This window comes from Protopterus annectens, chromosome 17.part0, assembly GCF_019279795.1.
Source record: "Protopterus annectens isolate FY-2018-M chromosome 17.part0, PAN1.0, whole genome shotgun sequence".
In the NCBI taxonomy this organism is placed as follows: Eukaryota; Metazoa; Chordata; order Ceratodontiformes; family Protopteridae; genus Protopterus; species Protopterus annectens.
This window is the reverse complement of record NC_056751.1, coordinates 538862855-538883423: the sequence shown is the minus strand read 5'-3', so window position 1 is coordinate 538883423 and position 20569 is coordinate 538862855. Positions and strand designations below refer to the sequence as shown.

General features: G+C 39.0%; 1 protein-coding gene across 1 annotated transcript in view; it reads left to right on the top strand.

Moving 5' to 3' along the window:
* The window catches only part of LOC122791453 (mucin-6-like), a 1454314-nt gene that overhangs the window by 537843 nt on the left and 895902 nt on the right, over positions 1-20569 (top strand). Inside the window, exon 17 of the mRNA XM_044059198.1 lies at positions 20523-20569. This exon is cut by the window's right edge and continues 203 nt beyond it. Coding sequence (XP_043915133.1) covers positions 20523-20569 — 47 coding nt within the window. The remainder of the gene's footprint in view (positions 1-20522) is intronic.

The window sequence follows — 20569 nt, the reverse complement described above, 5'->3', positions numbered from 1 at the left end:
AGTTAAAAACACTTCTTTCAATATTTTTCAACCTGTTGTCACTAACCAGGATGTTCCAGTTTTTGTTCAAGATGTCCTTAGCTATATTAGACCCAGCATTGTACTGCATTGTAAGTGCTCTCCTATATGAATTTTTGACAGGCTGCTTAAGTCCTTCATTTGTAGCATAACAGGTATTGGTTGTTGTCAGTACCTCCACATTTTCTGTCTCTCTAATTCTATCAGAAGTAATGTCTTCATTGAATTCAGTCAAACCTACACCTAAAAGGGGAATGTATTTTAACCCTCTGTCAGTTAACGCTTGATGTTTGTTACCCACCTGGTATGAATTAATTTGTTTCCTTTAATCCCTGTCTTAAAACAAAAGGCATCTAAGTTAAGAGTTGTTCATAGACCAAGTATTTACTCTTTGTATTTAAATCCTTGGTATTCTATTGGCTAATTGTACAATTGGTTTATATATAAAAAAGTGGACTGTTTTTAATTCTTTTTATTCTGAAGAAGTCCCACTATTTGGATAAAAAGCTATTTCTGCTTTTAAAGATTAAATAAATATTTTGAATTTCCTAGAGTTTGGGTTTTCTTTCTGGAGTTGGTTGCCCTTGCGGTGGATTGATTCCTGGTAGTGTTAGATTTTTGGATTTGTTTTATCCTCCACTAATAAGATGCTTAGGTGAATGAGTCAGTTTTGTATTCACAGTTTTCCATATTTATATGACTTGCTTATTTTTGTGGAGTGTTTTTCAAAGTGTCAGGAATCTCTCACTTGGGTGAGAGATCTCTTGCTCAAGCATGTATTCCAAGAGAAAATCTTTTTTGACTCTTTCTCTGTGGATTGTTTTCCTAGGTTGACAGCTAGACACCTCTGTTTAGAAAGCTTTTTCTTCCATAGGAAAAAAAAAATAACTCTGTATCTAGATCTGTTTTTTAAATTTTTCACTCAGACTTCAGTCACTGCGAGGGAATACCTTAGGATGTTGGGTTTCATGGAGTCAATGAGTCTCAAGATACCCCTGTTGAAAACTTCCTTGAAGAAGATACAATGGTATCCAAAGTCTCTTTGGTCCCAACACCAAAATCCTTTATCCTTTCAAGTCCCAATGCTGGGGTTTGTCAGAAGAAAAATAATGGTTTAATTTCTCTAAATGTTGGGTTTCTAAGACCATGACAGAAATGGACCCATTCCTAACTCAGGGTATAATTAAAGTTCATGAGATTAGTATAGTTTCAGTCTTTGATATTAGCCACATGTGCTCTTTGCAGTACCTGTAATATGCCCAGAATTGACTCCTCCTGCATTTGATACAGTTACATATATTGGTAGCATATATAAATATTTTTTATTAGACCCATTGCTCCCACTACTGTTGTAACTGACTATCTTTCTTCCATTGCTCTCATTTTTGCCTGAAATAATGATATTTTAAGGCTTTGTGTTTTTCTTTCTCTCTATGTACATGAGACACTGTCATCACTAGGTGTAGCAGTTTCAGTGATCAATATTACTTTTGTCTTTTTTCATGGACTTCTATATTTGGTTTTCCCGTGTCCATTTTTTGACTTCTTTCATAGGTTGATACTAGGCTATCTGCCCTAGGGCATTTACAAGCCTAGCCAGAGTGTGTTTGGCTTTCACCACCCTTCTTAGATTAGTTGACTGTGGCTCTGTATAGTAGGTTACAGAAGATAGCCCATTTAAGGTTTGTTTACTGTGCCATTGAGGGGCACTGTCTGACATGGATTGGGATTTTGTTCCAGAGTGAGGGGAGCCTCTGGGATATGACTCTGTCCCTCCAGCATGTTCTATTTATTTCTGTGCTGAGGTTTAAGTCACTGGAGCATGTAATTCTGATGGATTTGGATTTCTTGAGGTGGAGCATGTCCATTAATTCTGGGTTGGACATGGCTTTATACGTCAGGCACAGATCGCCTCTGAGTAGGCAATAAGCAACTGGGTAGAGCTGGAGTTTCTTTAGCCTAACTGCGTAGGGCATCTGTTTGAGTCCCTTGATCCTCTTGGTGAGGTACTTTTGGGGTCTTTCTAGTTATAGCAGGTGTCGGGTAAAGTACATCCCAAATGGGGCATTGTATTCAATTATGGGCCTGATGAGTGATGAGTAGAGTGGCACAATGACCTCTCTTGATCTAGATGTAAACCACTTCATGATAAGGTGGGCTATATAGAATGTCTTTCTAACCACTTTGGCAATGTGATTGTCAAAGGAGAGATTGCAATCTACTTGGGTCCCCAAATCCCTAATTACTTCTTCCGTACTTAATGGATTACCACCTATGTGGTAATTTGTGGGCACTTTGTTTTTCCCAAAGGGGATGACTATGCACTTTTTGGCATTTAGCTTTAGGCCATGGCTCTGGCACCAGTTATACGTCACTGTTTGGAGGATGCTTGTGTCAGCCGGCGAGTCGATTATGGTCCCCAGTTTGCAGTCATCTGCAAATTTTGTCAGTCATAGTCCTCCTGTGTTAGCCTGTACCTCAGAGAAATATATACCAAACAAGAGAGGTCCCAGGACTGAGCCTTGTGGGACGCCACTTGTAACTGGTTTAGAGTCTGACATGGCACCTGCAATTCTGACCATGTGGGTTTTATCCCTAAGCCAGTTTGCAACCCATCTTGTGACATAGGGGTTAATATTTAAGCTGGTGAGCTTATTTATGAAGCCTGAGTGGGGTATTGTGTCAAAGGCTTTTGCAAGGTCAAGGTAGGCTGTGTGGACTACCTTCCCTTTGTCTATGGCCTTGGTGACCGTTTCAAAGAAATTTACCAGGTTCAAGAGGCAAGATCTGCCCTTAACAAAGCCAAATTGGGTAGGATCCAGTGTTTGGAGGTTCCCAATGTCTTTGTTTATGAGTTCCATGATGATACGCTCCATAGCTTTGCAGACCAGGCTAGTTAGGCTTATAGGGCGATAGTTTCCGGGGTCCATTGTGGCACCACCTTTATGGAGTGGGACCACTGTTGCTGTACACCATTCTTTGGGTACATATCCTGTTGTAAGGCTGAGACTGAACAGTATTTTTAAGTGAGGGTTCAGTTCTTCTTGGAGCTCATGTAAAACGCAGCCCGGGACACCGTCCAGTCCCATTGATGCTGTTTTTTTTTGCTTTGGAGAGGGCAGCTCTCACCTGTGCATCTGTGATGTCAGGGAGGCTACACTCTGTTGGAATGGGTGATCCCATGTGGTGCACACTTCAGTTCACTATCATGCATTATGGTTCACGTTTCCAATGCTTCTCAGCTACTTTTGTGTATACACAAACACCAATGCAACGGTCTTTCCACACTATTGCACCTTTTAATGTGCAGACCCTCTGCCATGAGTGTATCACTTCCAGCAACAGATGTGTGACTATTTCCAACTCAGTTTTACAGAATCTACATTTGTTTATTTTTCCCATATGCTCAATGGGCTTTGCAAACCAATATGTAAGTGGTCCACTATCCTGGTCTGCCATTATTAACCTTTCATCTTTTGGTTTTAACTTGCCTCTCCTTAACCATTCCTACATCAAATCCTGATCAGCATGAGGTTGCTCTAGGAGATCTCTTTACTTGGCTCTGTATTTATGGATTTTCCACATTTATTTCCTCCCCATCTGATCCTTCTCCTTAAATTCTTTCTTTTGTTTTTTTGGCAAATTCAGTTGCTGTCTGATTTTTGTCTACTGCTGGTTTGATTTCCATTCCCACTTGACACTGGGATGTTTCTGCTAAACTATGCAGACAGGTCATTTTAGACTTCCTCTCCTCGTGTTTTAAAACTTTCGCTATGTTTGGATCTGATGAAGTCAGCTGATATTTATGCAGTCCCATGACTGCAAATCTATACAATTCAATATCATGTAATCAATTTCAAGGAGGCCCATACCTGCATCAGAGCACGGAATATATAATCTTGATATATAATCATTTGATTAGCATTTTTTCTTGTTTTCCTGTCCATCTAATCCAATACCTTTTGGGACCACTCAGTCACACTAAAACTGTATGTAAGAACAGGAAGAGGAAACTGCTTTATGGCTTGGACTTTATTCCCAGATGTCTGTTTTTAATATTAGATTTAGTCTTATGAAGTATGCCTTACTGAGTTTTATTTGCATTTGTTCATGTTCTAGTTCTAATCTTTCATCAGTTCCCATTCCCTCCTGCACAAGTTCGTTTATATTACATTCCTGTCCCAGACTGATATTTTCTTAGTTGTACAACATTGCTGCTTTAATCATTACTTTTGCAAATTTGTCAAGATCAATTGACATGTGTATATCATCTGAGAAAGTTTTAACCACTTATAATTGTGCTTTCAACTTCCACAAAAAGTAGATGAGAAATCTATAAGCCACATTGTTTTCTTGGAGTCAAATTGTCCATTATCTACTCTGCTGGACAAAGCAACAGTGGAGACATAGAATCACCCTGGAATATCCCCCTTTGAATTTTTATCCCTTGGATAGAAAATTGCCCTTTGCTATGGCTTAACTGCAAAATGGTTTGCCATGGTTTCATGGTCACTGTATTGTAATTGATCAATATAAGCTGTATCTTATACATCTGTAAGTACTCCTTTATCCATGAATGTGGGTTGCTGTCAGATTTTTTGTTGTAATATATCCACGTCATAATTAGATTTTTCCTGTTTTTTATAATCCTCTATTATGGCTTTATTTAAATAATCCTTTGTTCCATATGACTTTCTTTTGTTACCCTTTTATTCTATTGCCAAAACCAAGTTTTCTTCTAAATGACTATTGAGTCTGTCTGCATCAACTCCAGTATATAGTTTGTACATAGTAGGAAGGCAAGTTATTTGTCTATAGTTTTTAGGATGGATTACATGTTCATTCTTAAAGAAGAATATAATTTTTCCTGTTGTTAGCCAGGCTGGTGTCTATTTGGGATGTGCATATATGTAATTCTTACTCAAAGCTAAATCTTTTTGTAAAGATGTTAATACTTTTAGCTAGAAGTTAGGTACTGCATCTGGACCTGGGATTTTCCAGAGAGGTATTTAATTGTATTTTGATTTCTCTGGCTGCTACTTTATCTCATTTTATATCCTGTACATTTGAAGTCCTTAATGTTTGTTTTAATTTTTCTATCCATTCAGCGTCTTGCTTACGTTCCACAGGGTCTTCATAAATATTTGTCTAACATGTCTCTTTTTTTCTCCTTTTTTGGTGATGTTTCTATTCCTTTTGCTTTGTTTCTCAGTTCTCTATAAATTTTTTTGGGTAATCGATGAATCGCGTAATTTGTACTTTTCCTTGATATTTATATGCATGGCTTCTAAGTTTTTCTGCCTGCACTGATACCTTTAGTTTATTATTTCCAATAGTGTAGTAGATTCTGTTTTGTTCTGATACTGTGCATTGCTTTTACCATGTTTATCTTTCTAAATATGTTTGTTGATCTGTTCCCTTTTCTATATTCTTCTAACACTGACATTTCTTGTCTTACTTGCTTTACAGTTCTCTCTATTCTATGCTTCCATTATGGCATTTTCTTTCTTCCCTTCTTTTTCCTTATTGTTCTATGTTTTTGTGGTAAGACTTTATCTGTTATTAATTTAGTTGCACAGTAATATATCCTGTTTAATTCTGTGATATCACATGTGTTTCTGTTATTAGTATTGATTACTGTGTTCATATGTTTTATCAGACTTCTAACATTCTGGGTTTTATTTACTTTCTGTAATCTATAACTTTCATTGATCTTAATATATCTGGTTATCTCTATTAAATCAAGTAACTCTTCCCTTAGACCATTTTCTTGTAAACTGAGCACAGTCTTTGTTCTCTGTTTCCTGTGAGCATCTACAGAAAGTTCCAGAATATCTTCCTGTGGCCTATCCTCTTCAGATCCATCCTGCGTCATCTACTGCTCCTTTATGTGAGAACTCATTGGTCCCTCACTCCACAACACTGCCTGCATCAGAGTTGCCATGCTATTTTTGTCCCTTCCTTTGCTGTACAGTTCCAGCTGAACTTTTGTATTAGTTTCTTACAGAAGGCTTCATACCATTATCATCCAGCAAGTGATCAGAAGCTTCACATTTCACATATTTCTCCTTCATTTGGGGACTCACTATTCCATCACGCTGTGATATGACTTGTGTTGGACTTTTTGCAGGAAATCTTTCACTTCCTAGGTAAGCCATAACTTTAGTTTCTATTTCTTTAACTTCTTCATTACTAATCATCTTTTCGACTTAACCCCTTTACTTTCTTATTCTTTTTGTATTGTGAAATTTTCCATATCCTGGTGCCTTTGCCTGTATTTTTCTTCATAGGTTCATAGGATCATAGGAGGTTAATAGGCTTTTGGCCCTAGGGCCTTTATAAGCCTAGCCATGTTATACCCTTGTTTCTTTATTGACCAGGTTGTATGGTCTATATTTGCAGTGCAAGTCTATGATCAGCACCAACTGCCCTTATCCAAGAGGGACATAGGTGGCACCCCGGGGTAAATTTACAGTGTCCCATCCACTTGTCTAAGTTATGCTTAAATAGAGTAATTGAGGAGCTCTGTTTTACATGAATTGGGAGTTTGTTCCAGATGAGTGGCAATCTGTGGGAGACATATCTGTCTCTCCAGCATGTCTTGTTACTCTCAGGCTAGGTTAAGATCCCTAGAGTGAGTGAATCCTGTCCCATTTTATTTGCAGATGTGCAACACTTCCATTACGGCAGGGTCCGAGACTGCTCTGTAGGTCAGGCACAAGTTGCATCTCAGCAGCCTATAAGATACAGAGTACAGTGAAAGGGCCTTCAGTCTGTCCATGTAGGTCATGTGTTGAAGGCCCTTAATTTTCTTGGTGAGAAACCTCTGAGGTCTCTCCAGCTGCTGCAGGTGTCTGGTGAGGTACATACAGAAGGGAGCACTGTACTCTGTTAGTGGTCTGATGAGGGATGAGTATAGGGAAGTTATAACATCCTTAGCTCTGGATGCGATGCCCTTACTTATGAGATGTGTGACATAGAAGGCCTTCCTTACCACTGTGGACACATGGTGATCGAAGTTAAAGTTGCTATCAACCTGCATTCCTAAATCTGTCATCATGGGGTTTGAGCTAAAGGGGGTGGGTACTATTAATATCGTAATTTGCAGGGACTTCCCTTTTGCTGAAAGGGATGATAACATGTTTTTTTTTGCATTTAGTTTAAGTCTGTGTCTTTGACATCAATCACTTGTCTGTGTTTTTTGTAGTATGTCAACATCTGTGGGAGACTAATGATAGCACCCAGTTTGCAGTCATCGGCAAACTTGGTAAGCTACAGGCCATCTATTTTCACTTGGATTTCTGAGAAAAAGATTCCAAATAGTGGGAGGCCCAGCACAGATCCTTGTGGTACACCACTGGCAACTGCTCTGCTGGTAGAGGTGGAATCCCCAACTTTGACTGTATGCATTCTATCGGTGAGACAGTTGGCTACTGATCTAGTGACATATGGGCTGATTCACAGTTGGATGAGTTTCTCAATGATGCCTGAGTGGGGGATCATGGTAAAAACCTTGGCTAAGTCAAGATAGGCTGTATGTACTGTTTTGCCTTCATTCAGGGCTTTGGTGATGTTCTTGTAGAAGTCCACCAGGTTTAATAAGTATGATCTGCCCTTAACAAAGCCATATTGGGTCAGGTCGAGTTTGAAGGTCACCTATGTCTTTGTTGATAAGGTCCATGATGATTTCTCCATGGCCTTGCAGATAAGGCTGGTTAGGCTTATGGGTCTATAGTTCCCAGCGTTGGTTGATGGACTCCATTTGTGCAAGGGAATTACTGTTGCTGTTTTCCACTCTGCTGGGACAAAGCCAGTACTTACACCGTGATTGAAGAGAGTGCCAAATGGTTCCATGAGGTCCTGTTTCAGACCATTTAGTAGGCAGCCTGGGATGTTATCCAGTCCCATAGAGGCTGTGTTTTTGGCCATGGAAAGTATGGTTATGATCTACTCTTTGGAGATACTAGGTAGAGGTATGCTCTGGGGTATGTCTGATGGCAACAGGGGGGGTGAAGTTTGCACCAAATCTGTCTGATAGCAGGTTGGTGATGTCCCCAGGGGTTAGTATGAGTGGTACTGTCCACTACTAGTTTGGCACAAAGCTGGGCCTTCCCTTTTAAATTTCTGACATAGCTAAAGAATACCTTGTGATTATCCTTAGCACAGCATGCTAGTTTAGATTCATAATTGGCTTTAGAGTACCTTACAAGATATCTAATTTGCTTGTTCAAGCTGCGGAGGGTGTCCTTTCTCTCTTGAGTCAGTTTCCTCTTGTTCTTAGTCATTAATTTCTTCCTCTTGTTGTATTTGTATAACCTATTTATGCTTGATATCCACCAGGGAGGCTTGTTTTTTTTCCTGAGGACCTTGCTTTGATCTGTTCAGGTACATCCAAGTCTATACATTTGTATAGGTATTTAGACAAGGTATTTGTGTACACCTCTGTATAGGAGTCATTGTTGACAGTAGTAGCAGGGGTTTTGAAACTATTCATGCCATTGCTTTGGAGAAATTTTTCATCCTTTTTGCTCTTGGGGGTTCAGGTATGGTTGTTACTTTGAGATTGATTTCTGATCAGACCTTACCAGAGAGGGCAACATACAGGGGATAGTGCAGAGACCTCCTATGTTGGTGACTACTAAGTATAGGACATTTGAGCCCCTTGTGGGGATGCAGACTATCTGTTCCAGAGCATATGCATTAACAAAGTCCAAGAACCTTTGGATGAGCATGTTTGTGTGCATATATGACAACCAATTAATGGAAGGATAGTTGAAATCACCTATGACCAAGGTGTCTGGCTGTAAAGTGAGTGACTCAAGTAGGAAGGCAGAGTGATTTTCCTGGTTCATGCTGTGAGAACTATAGTTAACAATGATATGGAAGGGGGGGGGGGTTTACATACAGTTAGTTGGACTTGGAGTAGCTCTAGGGAGTTGTACTGTTTGACCAGTCCTGAGGTGTATTTGTCTTTAATGAAGATGGATACACCTTCGCCTTTGGTTCTTTCACGCTTGTTTTGAGGTCCGAACGTATGGAGGGCATTATAGCCTTGCATGGCCAGGATGCTCTCTGCAGCCTTGAACTATATCTCTGTGACTGCACAGACATCAGCATCTTCCAAGGTAAGGAGTGCTTTCAGTGAGTGCAGTTTCCAATTTAGACCCCTAGCATTAAGCAGCATAACCTTGAGTTTGTCTATAGTGTATTTTTTATGTCAGGAATTTTGTTGTCATGACACTGCCAAAAAAGGCACTATGGGGTAGGCAAGTACCTTTGCCAGTAACCAAAAGCCAAGAGGCATCATGTGAAGATCATCTCTGGCAAAGCAGCATAGTCTATCAATGATATCTTCCCAGGCTGACAGATACTGGAACCCTCTGGATCGATTCCAGAAGCTAAGTCAATTGTTGAAGTCAATCATTTTTTTGTTTATATTGAGGCATCATCCTAGGTGAAGGTAGAACGCTGCTTAGGGCTAGGTACATACCTGCCTGGGACACATAATCTGAGAGCTCAGTCATGTCTTTCTTCATATAGTACGCTGAGGTCCATCTCAAATCATTCACTACAACATTGCCTATGACAGAGTCATAACTGTACTTGTTGCTAAAAGACTTGAGTATGTGTGTGACCTGACAGATCCTGGCACCTGATAGGCAGTTGACTGTGACCTTCTCTTTGTCCAGCCTGGTGAGGTGGACATCTGTGTGTCTAACTGTGGAGTCACCTATGACCAAGACATTTGGTTTTTGAGGTGTTTTGCCTGAGGGGATTATTGACTGAGACACTGTTGTGTGTATTATTATGTGTAGTGGATTCTGTTGGGTCTGCAGTGTGTGCAGTAGGTTTGCCCTTGGGACGTCCCTGATCTTTAAGCAGGCTTCTAGCAAGTACCTCTGTATATGTGGGTTTATGTGTTGTGAGTATATTATGTGCAAGAGATGAAGTGTGTGTGTTGACAGCCTGTTTGATATCTGGTTTGTTGTTATGCGAGAGAATTGATTCCAAATTCATAGTATAGATACACATATCTTTGGTGCTTTTTTTGTATTGTTTAGTGATGCTTTTTCCTTTACCTAAATATTGCACCATTTCAAATCTCTTTTTTCTTTTACATGTCCATATTTCTTCTTCAGATGTCTCTTCTCCACCTGTTTTTCCTTAATTTAGGGACTCATTATTCCATCATGCTGTGACATTACCTGTATTGAATTTTTACACAAAATTCTTCAATTAACAAGTATTCCATAACTTCAGTTTCTATTTATTTAACTACTGCCTTACTAATCCTCTTTTCTACATTACCCTTTTGTTTTCTTGTCTTTTGTATTGTGAAATTTTCCTTATCTGGATGCCTTTGCATGTATTTGTCTTCAAATATCTTTGGAGCAGTTTTTTTTTTTTTTTTTTTTTATTGCATTGAGTTGGGATTTCTCCTTTGCATAAAAATTGTGCCATATCAGATCTTTTTCTTTCTCATATCCATTTTTCTTTTTTATACTTTTCAAAAATCTCTGTTTTGTTCTTTTTATGCTTGCACTTCCTCTGTCTCTTCTTTTTCCAGGCGGCCCAAAGTTTCTTTGCTTATGTAATGTTTTTCACGGATCTGCATTTGAAGCTTTAGATAGCTTTTCTTGGTGGATACAGGAAAGATCATTAAATACAAGACTCCCCTTCTCCCTCACTTTTCTAAAGCAGTCAGTCACCACAGATGTCACAGACGTGGCTTGCAGAGTGGTTTCAGCAGGGATAAAAATGCAAGGTGTGGGGGATACCAAGGACAGGTGTAAGCAAATAAATAACAAAAAGCTGCTTCCTCTGATCAAGGCAGTCAACGCTGTAAATCATATTTGGTTCCTGGGAGCTCTTCAAGTTTTTACAGACCGTACCAGTTTTGTGGTACGTCAAGAAGTAAGGAAGACCCAGGTCATAACCCTTTGCAGACTAGCCATGTTAGCTTTGAATATAGCTTCACAGCACAGTCTCACGCTACAGGCATCCCTCATTCCATTAGAGCAAAACTGTGTGGCAGACAAGCTGAGCAGGATAAGGCAGACCCTCACAAATGGAAACTAGATTAGTGGGTTTTCCAAGGTTTGATCCATCTGTAGGGAATTCCTCAAGCAGAGCTATTTGCCTCCACTCCAAGTAATCAACTGGCAGGATTCTGCTCTAGAAAGCAATGGAAGAACTCTTGGAAACAGATGCCTTTTCTTTTTCTTGTTCAGGAATGTTCCTATATGCTTTTCTACCCTTTTCACTGATATCCAGGGTAGTCCTGAAGATTCAGAAGGAATCCCCCATGATCATTGTGATATCAAGGGTACTTCTGAAGATTCAGGAGGGATCTCTGATGATTAATGTGATATCCAGGGTATTTTAAAGATTCTGGAGGAATCCCCCATGATGATTGTGATATCAAGGGTACTTCTGAAGATTCAGGAGGGATCCCTGATGATCATTGTGATATCCAAGGTACTTTGAAGATTTTGGAGGAATCCCCCATGATCACTGTGATATCCAGGGTACTTTTGAAAATTCAAGAGGAATCCCCCATTCAACTCCTCCATCATGGTTCATTTATTGGACTTTTCAGCATGTCTGCCCATAGATCCTCCTTCAGTGCATTCTCATGTCAAAATGTTATTTTAAGGGGTTATGCCTCCTAGAAAACTGGTGGCTCCTCCCTGAGATCTTAATTTGGTGTTAGAGAAGATAACAATTGCTCAGTTTAAACCAGCTAACCTAGTAGACTTGAGGTTCTTAGCATGGAAAACAGTTGTATTGATTGTTCTGATATCTGCAGAATGTATGAGTTGCAAACTCTTTTGATAAGTCAACCCTATCTCATTTTCCACATACAGGGAGTTTCTCTGAGAACTAATCCTTCTTTTATGCCTAAAGTGGTATTAAAGTTTACCTTAAAACAAACTAATCCAGAGACTCTTAAAGCTCTTTTCCTCTACTCAGTCTCCTATAGATTGCTGAGGGAAGATCTATGCCTGGCTTACAAGGCATGAACAGACCCTCACTTATGAGTCTCCTGCATATTTGTAAGTCAAACAGTACCACAAATGCAAGATCTAGGTACCTGAATTTTGTCTGTGACTTCAACTGAACATTCTGGAGAGATAGATATTTGCCCCAAAGACTGCCTCAGCCATGGAACAAGCTTCCCATCCATATGAACCTGAGTTCGTCCATTACCCAATTTAAGCTCGACCTAGACCAATGGATGAGGACTAGAAAATTTACACTGGGCCTGGCACCCAAGTCCCTTATAGACAGAGGTAGCTTTTAAATGCCTGGCCTTCAATGTTCTGTTTGGATACAGTATATCATTGCGGGAAAACTTGGCTAGGCTCAAAAGATCCCCTGGGTCATTAGGCTAGTAACAATCTATGAGTCTCTGAATCCATCTGTCCATTTTCTTTCCTGAACCTAAAAATGAGGGAGAAAGTTTACTCCATTCCTTGGATGTTTGCAGACAACTCAGGTACTATCTTGATAGAGTAAATCTTTTAGATCTTCGGATCAATCGTTCATATCTTGTGAAGGTATGAAGAAGGAACAGCCTGTGTTTAAACAGACCATTTCCAAATGTTTGTCTAAGGCTATTACCTTGTGTTATACTCAACACAAGAAATGTATTCCATCCAGGGTCAAGGCCCACTTTACCAGGATCTTGGCTTTAATCTATGGCATTTTGGAAAGGGATTGATTTTAGAAGTATTCTAGAATCTGCAACTTGGTCCTCTGTACATGATTTTACAAAGCACTATAAGCTTGATTCCTTGTGTGGGTCTTGATCAGATTTTGCTAGGGGCATTCTACAAGACTCCTGGCTCTTCTTCTTCTTCCGCCTCCCAAATGTAATAAGCTAGGCTAATCTACCCATACAGTTAAGGCTACTGCAGCAGTGATCAATATGATAAACATAGTATAATTATGTAGGTAAACTTAGCACAGCAGTAGATGTTTGAATGATCACTGCTGTAGTTGCTACTCCCTCCCACCCTCCCCTTTGTTTTTTGGTGTGTTGTTTATGCCAGGTGTGGACATTTGCTTTTTGTTGTTCCTAGCATTGTCCATTTAGGGCTCAGGCTTCCTCTGTCTATTGGTATGAAAGCTCTGAAGGACTTGATGCCCAAACCTGTCTTTTAGTCAGCTCATCTGGATCTGACTGATGGTTTAGGTGTGTGGAAGGTGCCATACAGCTTTGGAAGCTGGCTTGCTGTTACATCCTGTGCAAGATATAACCCATATAGATAAGGTTACTGCAGCTGTGATCATTCAAACATCTAATACATGAAAAAGCTCACTCAAATCACCAGGTCAGGGAGAAGATATGTGAATAAAAATGTTTTAATAAATTTACTTAGTGTATTTATTAAAGTATTTTTATTCACATATCTTTTTCTGACCTGGTGATTTAAGTGAGCTTTTTCTTGTGTTGTTCAGTATTTGGTTACACTTGTCTTTATCGACTGAATGTTCCTGTTCTTATCGATCTTTCAAACATCTACTGCTATGGTAAGTTTACCTTCACAACTGTACTGTTTCCTTACTTGGGTGACTTGCTGACCTGTACAGAGTCTGCATCAAGGTGTTTGGAATTGTTAGGGAAGTTATTCTCCCAGTTAAGGTTCAAATTAAACCTTTGAAAGTTGTGCCTGACACCCTCAAAACACGAATCCTCATGGGGTACTTATACTAGGGGACATAGACGAAAGAATGACTTTCTCCCTTGAGACTATATCTTATCCTACCAGATGATATTTCAGGAATTCTACCAGAGGAATGTATTCTTGGCAAGAGATTTCCTAAAAATTCTAGGACTGATTGCTTACATGATTCTCAAGATACCACCGGCCCATCTCAACTTGAAGAAATTTCAATGGTATGTATGAAAATGTTGGACCCGTCACGTACATTCCCTTGGAATCCCATTTCCCAGTGATGCCCTTCTTCAGATGAGAATTACAGTAGTAGAGAGTACAGTGGTGTTTCAGGATCTAGGCCAGATGTGTGTAATGCCTTAAATAGATATGTTTGCCTCCTTTCAAAACATACAGCTTTTTCTAGACATCCTTGTTACCATGCTTGCAGGACAGATGCATTCTCATTCTTTTAGTCAGGAATGTTCCTATATGAGCGTCCACAGCTTCCACTGATTCACAAGGTACATCTAAAGATTTGAAAAGTAATGCCAAAGGTCATTGTGGTGACCCCTTATTGGCCCCGACAATCTTTATTCTCCCTTATAATACTATTTGCAAAGGACAATCACCACATAATTCCTCACACTCTTGATTTATTTACACAGTCTCAGGGGTGACTGGTTTACCCCAGTTTAAAACAACTACAACTGACAGGCTGGATGAGTCAGTCTTGACTCTGGTTAGGTACGTGTTTTAGGAAATGTGCAACAGTGTTAAAGGAGGCCAGAAAACCTGCTACTAGAAAATATCATGTTTACAAATGCATGAGTTTTTCTAAGTGATACCTAACTGGTAGCAGAGAGCCCCTTGAAATTAACATCCCTCTGGTCCTGAAATATTTGTGTGTGCAACTTCAGGATAGCTTATTGCATGTATCCATTACGGTGCATTTAATGTCCATTTCTGCTTGTCTGCCAATGGATCCCTCTCTTTCTTCATTGCTTTTGGTAAGACAATCCATGAAAGTAGTGTTGCATATGAAAATCCCTAACAAACAAATTCCTCCTTTGTGGGATCTCAACTATATCCTTGAAACATTTACCTTATGACCCTTTAGACCTCCAGCTCAGGCTGATCTGAAGGTCTTAATGTGGAAAACTGTTGTGTTCATTGCTCTGACATCCACAAGGAGAGTTTCCAAACTGTAAAAGCTCATGGTGGACAACCTTACATTATTTTCCATAGGGATAGGGTTATGTTCACTCTAAATCAGGCTGTCAGCATTCTTATGTTCTTCCTAGAACTTAAGAATAAGGGAGAGAGGATACTTCAGACCTTAGATCTGTACCAGCAGCTCAATTATTGCATTTATAGAAGGAAACCTGTCAGGAAAACTGAAAGTTTTTTATTTCCTATACAGAGAAGCAAAGCATTGCATGCTGGTTGTCCTCTGGTATTGTTTTTTGTTACACCCACCATGGCAAGGTGAATCCAGTAAAGGTAAATGTGCATTCCAACAGGGCCTTTTCCTCTTTAGTGGTATATTGGAAAGGAGTGAAGTATTCTAGCAGCAGCAAGTTGGTCCTCTCTCCATAGCTTTAAAAACACTACAAGCTGCTATGTCCAGACCAGGCTTCACTGGGACCATTCTCCATGAGCTCCTGGACCTTATCCTTCTTCCTTCTGGGTTGGGTAAACTTTGGGAATCTATTCATATGCCAGTAAGGTAGTGTGATTGTTGAAGATAGTACAACTGTATAAGTCCTACTTAACTGCAACAGCAGATGTTTGTAGAACACAATGCCTTACTAGTAATACCAACCCACCACCCCCTGTTTGAATGTACATAGTTTTGTGTTTGGGTTGCCACTGAGCACTGCTCCACAGCCATTTGTGTGTGTATGTAGTTTGTTTTTATTGTTCTTGAACAGTTGTGTGTTCACAAAGTTTGTGTTTCCATCTTCTCTTCCTGCTAGACCCTAGAAAACTGAAAGGTTCCTGTCTGTGGGTTTGTAAGCTAGTCCCTGTACTGCCAGATGATTTGTCCATCACACTCACAGACAGGCAGTAGGAGCGATTCTGAGACTGCCAGATGGAGGGTAGCAGGGCACTACTACCCATATCCAGTAAGGCAGTATGTTCTGCGTACATCTACTGTTACAAGTAAGTAGGACTTGCGCAACCAACTGTACTTTCCTCTGATAAACAAGGCTCCTGCTTACCCTCCCAGAATGATTCACATCCTCACAGCTGCTAAAAAGTTTTATAAAAGGAGAGCTTATATACTGTAAGACTGTAAATGAAATTTTTACTATGGGCTACTGGCCAAAACATTGATTGTTTCTGGCCTCAGTTGCACCAGTCTGTCAGTGTTTTTTTTTTTTTTTTTTAAGCTGACATTTTTGATTAGGGTTCATCTATGACCTTCTTAAGTGGTACATTCATTTTAAGACTACCTGCCAGACAATTTCATTCCCCTTGTGATTTGAACTGTATGTTGGAGAAACTAAACTGTCATGCCTTGAACCAAAAGCCAAAGCTGATCTCAAATATTTCTTGTAGAAAAATCTTTTTGGTAGCAGTTACATCTACCAGAAGGACTTCAGAACTTTTTCTTCTGAGCCCTATATATCATTTTCATTAAGGTACTTAGTAAGTACTATTTATCAACTCTTACCAACTCTACTTCCATGCCCAAAGTAGCCATGGAAACTGGCCATAATCAATCTATTAACTTAGCATTTTTCCACAGTATTCTAATAGAAGAAAATATTTGCTGCACTGTTTTAATATTCACCCTCAACTAAGATGTTGTTCAACACAAATAACACTTGAGAAATGATGATCACTTTTTTGTATCTATTGCTGCAGACAAAGCAGGTTAGACAGTGTCCAGGGTTACATTCTCCAGGTAGTTTTCAGGTTACCTGTGGGAAATAGGAGTCTCACAAAGTTCTTTATTAGGTTCCCTGCTCATTAACCCCTTTATTAATGATTTTGTACTGTCAGCAAACAAGCCAGTGTAGTCCTATAAGCTGCCGACTGTACTCTGATCAGGAAAAATATTAATAAAGCTTCAACACATAATCAAGATGCATTCTCCTCCTCTGACTCTTGGCTAAATAAAAGTCAACTTCTACTACATCCAACTAAAATAAAATTAATATTAATATTAATAGTATTTACTCCTAAACCCATCTCAAACCAAATGAAATATTTGGCAAATATCTTACAGGTTCATAGGTAAGTACCAAGCTAGCTGCTCTTGCGAGCCATTTTAAGCCTAGCTTGTTTCCGTTTCACTGCTTGAATTAATCTAATTTTGAGCTAGACTGGCCTTACCCATCCCTTGGTTGGTAATTATATACTACCCCTAGTGAGAATAACTGTTATCATACCATAGATAATTCATTGGATAATGCATTCAGGAGCTGCCTCTGTCCAGTATTTTTATTTATTTATTTATTTAACATTTGTTTAATGGGAAAGTCTGACTTGGAATGAAGCCAATTGTCAGTGAAGACATGGGGAGAAACACTCCAGAAGCATTTCTTTGTAATGTGGGAGGAAACCGGAGTAACAGAAAAATTCCAACTCCAAGAACGTCAATACTTTATTACAGCAAAACTTTCGAATATAAATCCTTCTTCAGTGCAATATACAATCTGTTACATTCTTTCAGTTTTTGTAAAGCAAGAGTAAAATCATGTGAGCACGGCCAGCTAATCACATAATTTCTACAATAATTCAATTAACATTTTAGCTTAGAGATATAGCACTTCATTAAAAAGTTTCCTTAAAAAGTACTCAGACATACTTTTAACTCAGTTTATGAAGACATACTAGAATTATATACTTAAATAATTCTATCTATCTAACATCTGGTTTATCACTACATCAGCCTTTGATCTTAAGGAAACTGGTGTACCCAGAGAAAACCCACATGAACACAGGCAGGACATGCAGACTCCACACAGAAGGCACTCCAGCTGAGAATCGAACTGGAGAACCTCTTGCTGAGAGGTGACAACAATACTGCTGCACCACTGCGCCATCCATTAGTAGCACATGGGTCAGTCCTGGGGTAAATTTTCTGCTCCCAAAAATAAATCCAAGTTGCACTTGAATATGTTCAGGGATGAGCTTTATTTTACATGGATGAGGAGTCTATTCCAGAGCAGTAGTGTCCTCTGTGAGATATATATGTCCCTCCAAACAGTTCTGTTTATGTTTCAGAAGAGGTTTAGATCCCTTGACCATGTATTTCTGATGCCATTTAACTTGCTGATGTGCAGGATATCTATCAGCAATGGGTCGGAGGATGTCTTGTATGCCAAAGACAGGTCACCTCTTAGCAGGCTGTAGAATACCGAGCATAGTGACAGGGTTTTGATGCAGTCTATGTAGGGCATATTATTTAAGCCTTTACCTGTGGGCATTCCAATTGTTGCATGTATTTTGACAGATACATGTCAAAGTGGGCATAATACACAATGAGTGGCCTAATGAGGACTGAGTAAAAGAGGACGATGACCCCTAAATCTAGAGATAATCCCTTTGTTAATAAGCCGTGCAATACAGAAGGACTTTCTTGTGACAATGGACACATGTTGGTTTAATGTTAGGTCACTGTCCACGTAGGTTCCCAAATCCCAAACAACTAGGTAAACTCTCAGGAAAATATTATCAGTATGGTAGTTGCCTGGGGTAGATGACTTCTCAAAGGATACAGCAGTGCACGTTTGCCATTTTTTTACCATTATCTCTGCAATCAACACTAAGACTGAACAAAGTCACGAGGCTAGACTCCTAGGTGTCATCATTGATGACCAGTTGAAATTTGAACAGTGCATTAATCTAGCTATAAAGAAAACACAGCAGAAACCAGACTCTTTATAGAGAGTAAAAATCATTCTTCACTGATGAAGCCAGAAAACATATAACATCTGCTTACTTACTGAATATTCTACTGCATGCTTCCCCCATTTTTAGTAACTTGCAAGCTGCATTGCTGGCAGCTCCTTGTTTGCCATTTTAAGCCCTAGCAGTTATCCCTGTGAGTGATTCAAACCCTGTACCTTGTGTTTGTAAGGCAAACACCTTAACCATTAGGCCACCCTCCCAACCCCTAAAGCAAAGCTAAAACAATGTTATTCAGTGTTATAATAAAACCACTAGATCTGCCACAAACTATAACTACCAGTTACACTACTGTTTAGCACTCAGGGAACTTAATTGGCTACAGCTACCTCAACACCAACTTTTATCAAAAGTTGCTACTATACACAAAATTTTCCATACATCAGACAACTGCCCAACTATAAAAAACAGAAAACTCTATTCGCTGAAAGACAACTAAGATCAAAATAAAAATTTCTGCTCACCATAACAAAATCTTACAAATGTGAAAGGGACTCATACAAAATTTTCAAAAATGTGGAATTCCATCTCTTTAACACTAAAAACAGACCAAAATGAAAATTCCATCAAAAAAAAAAACAAAAAAAACAATTAAAATATCACCTAAAATAAAAATTGATCTGCTTCTGCAGCTTGCTTGGCTGATTGCCTTAACAACAATGTATTTCATTCCTTTTAGAAGTTATTTTTGTCAAAAACTGATTTTACTACACCAAGGATCTTTATTTACCAAGACTATTCTATTCTTATAAATTAAACTCATTGCTGCTTGTAAACTGTTACTCTGTATAAATATCTCTTTAAGTGTATGTGCTGCATCTGTTAGACGTAGATTCTTTTTCTGTGTATAATATCGGACTTATTTTTGATTTATCTATTTTATGCATAATCCTATACTATATATTACCTTCATGATTGTTTTAAAGACTATACAATATATGAAGCTTTTCTCCTTGGTCTTCTGCTGAAAAGGGGCTCAAACTAAACCCAGTCAGACTATCCTGGTAAACAAAGACAAAATAAAAATAAATAAATAAAATAAATTAAGTATATCAACTTCTGTTACATGACCTATAACAAATCTCTAAGAAATGCATCAAAAGTTCATTGCATTAAGGCTAAAGCTACATTATTTTATAAGGAATTCTTCTACTGATGATAGTTATGTACTTGTGACATGGGCTTCACTGCATACCTTTGTAAGATGTTATAATATGCCGGATGTGATCCCAAGGTCTGGGTTGACCCTTAGGGCTACCATTCTTCATGGCATTCTATCATGATACCCCCTAGGAGGAGAACCTGGCGATTCTATTATGTTGTTGAAATGAAGTGACTGGATCATATAAGATACAAACGTTATGTACCTACCATAATGTTTAATATTCTTGCTTAATGTCCATTCAGTTCAGCATTTCTGCCTTTCATCCTCCTACCCACAGAAGTTTTCCATGCAAGGGGATTTGGAGGAATGCTCCTGATGGCCATAGGTGTAGAGATAATTTAACTATTCCTTTAAAAAGAGGGCAAACTCAGTCAGGAGAGAAGGGAGTGTGAAGTTCATTATGGTAGCTAGAAAAGTTTTGTCTTTTTTGAGAGCCATAAGTTTTTGAGCCTGATCTTAAAGTGATGAGTGATTGCTGCCTGTGGCTGTTGGAAGTAATCAGATATAGCTCATGTATGGTAAGTAAAGGACTTTGTTCGAACTACCATCAGTTATTATTGCATTTCCAAAGAACAGTAATGTTGTTTTTACTGATAATTATTATGCATAAGAATATGTTACTAATATGATATTTTTATTCACCACCGTTTGTTTACTATCAACTATGAGCCAATTATATCTGATTAGAGTCTTCATCGTGGCCAGGTACTATAGTGAAGTAAGCTGATGTTCTTTTGTTTTTTTTTTTTATTCAGGCATTCCCTGTGCAAGTAACATGATATACAGCTATAATGCTAATGCT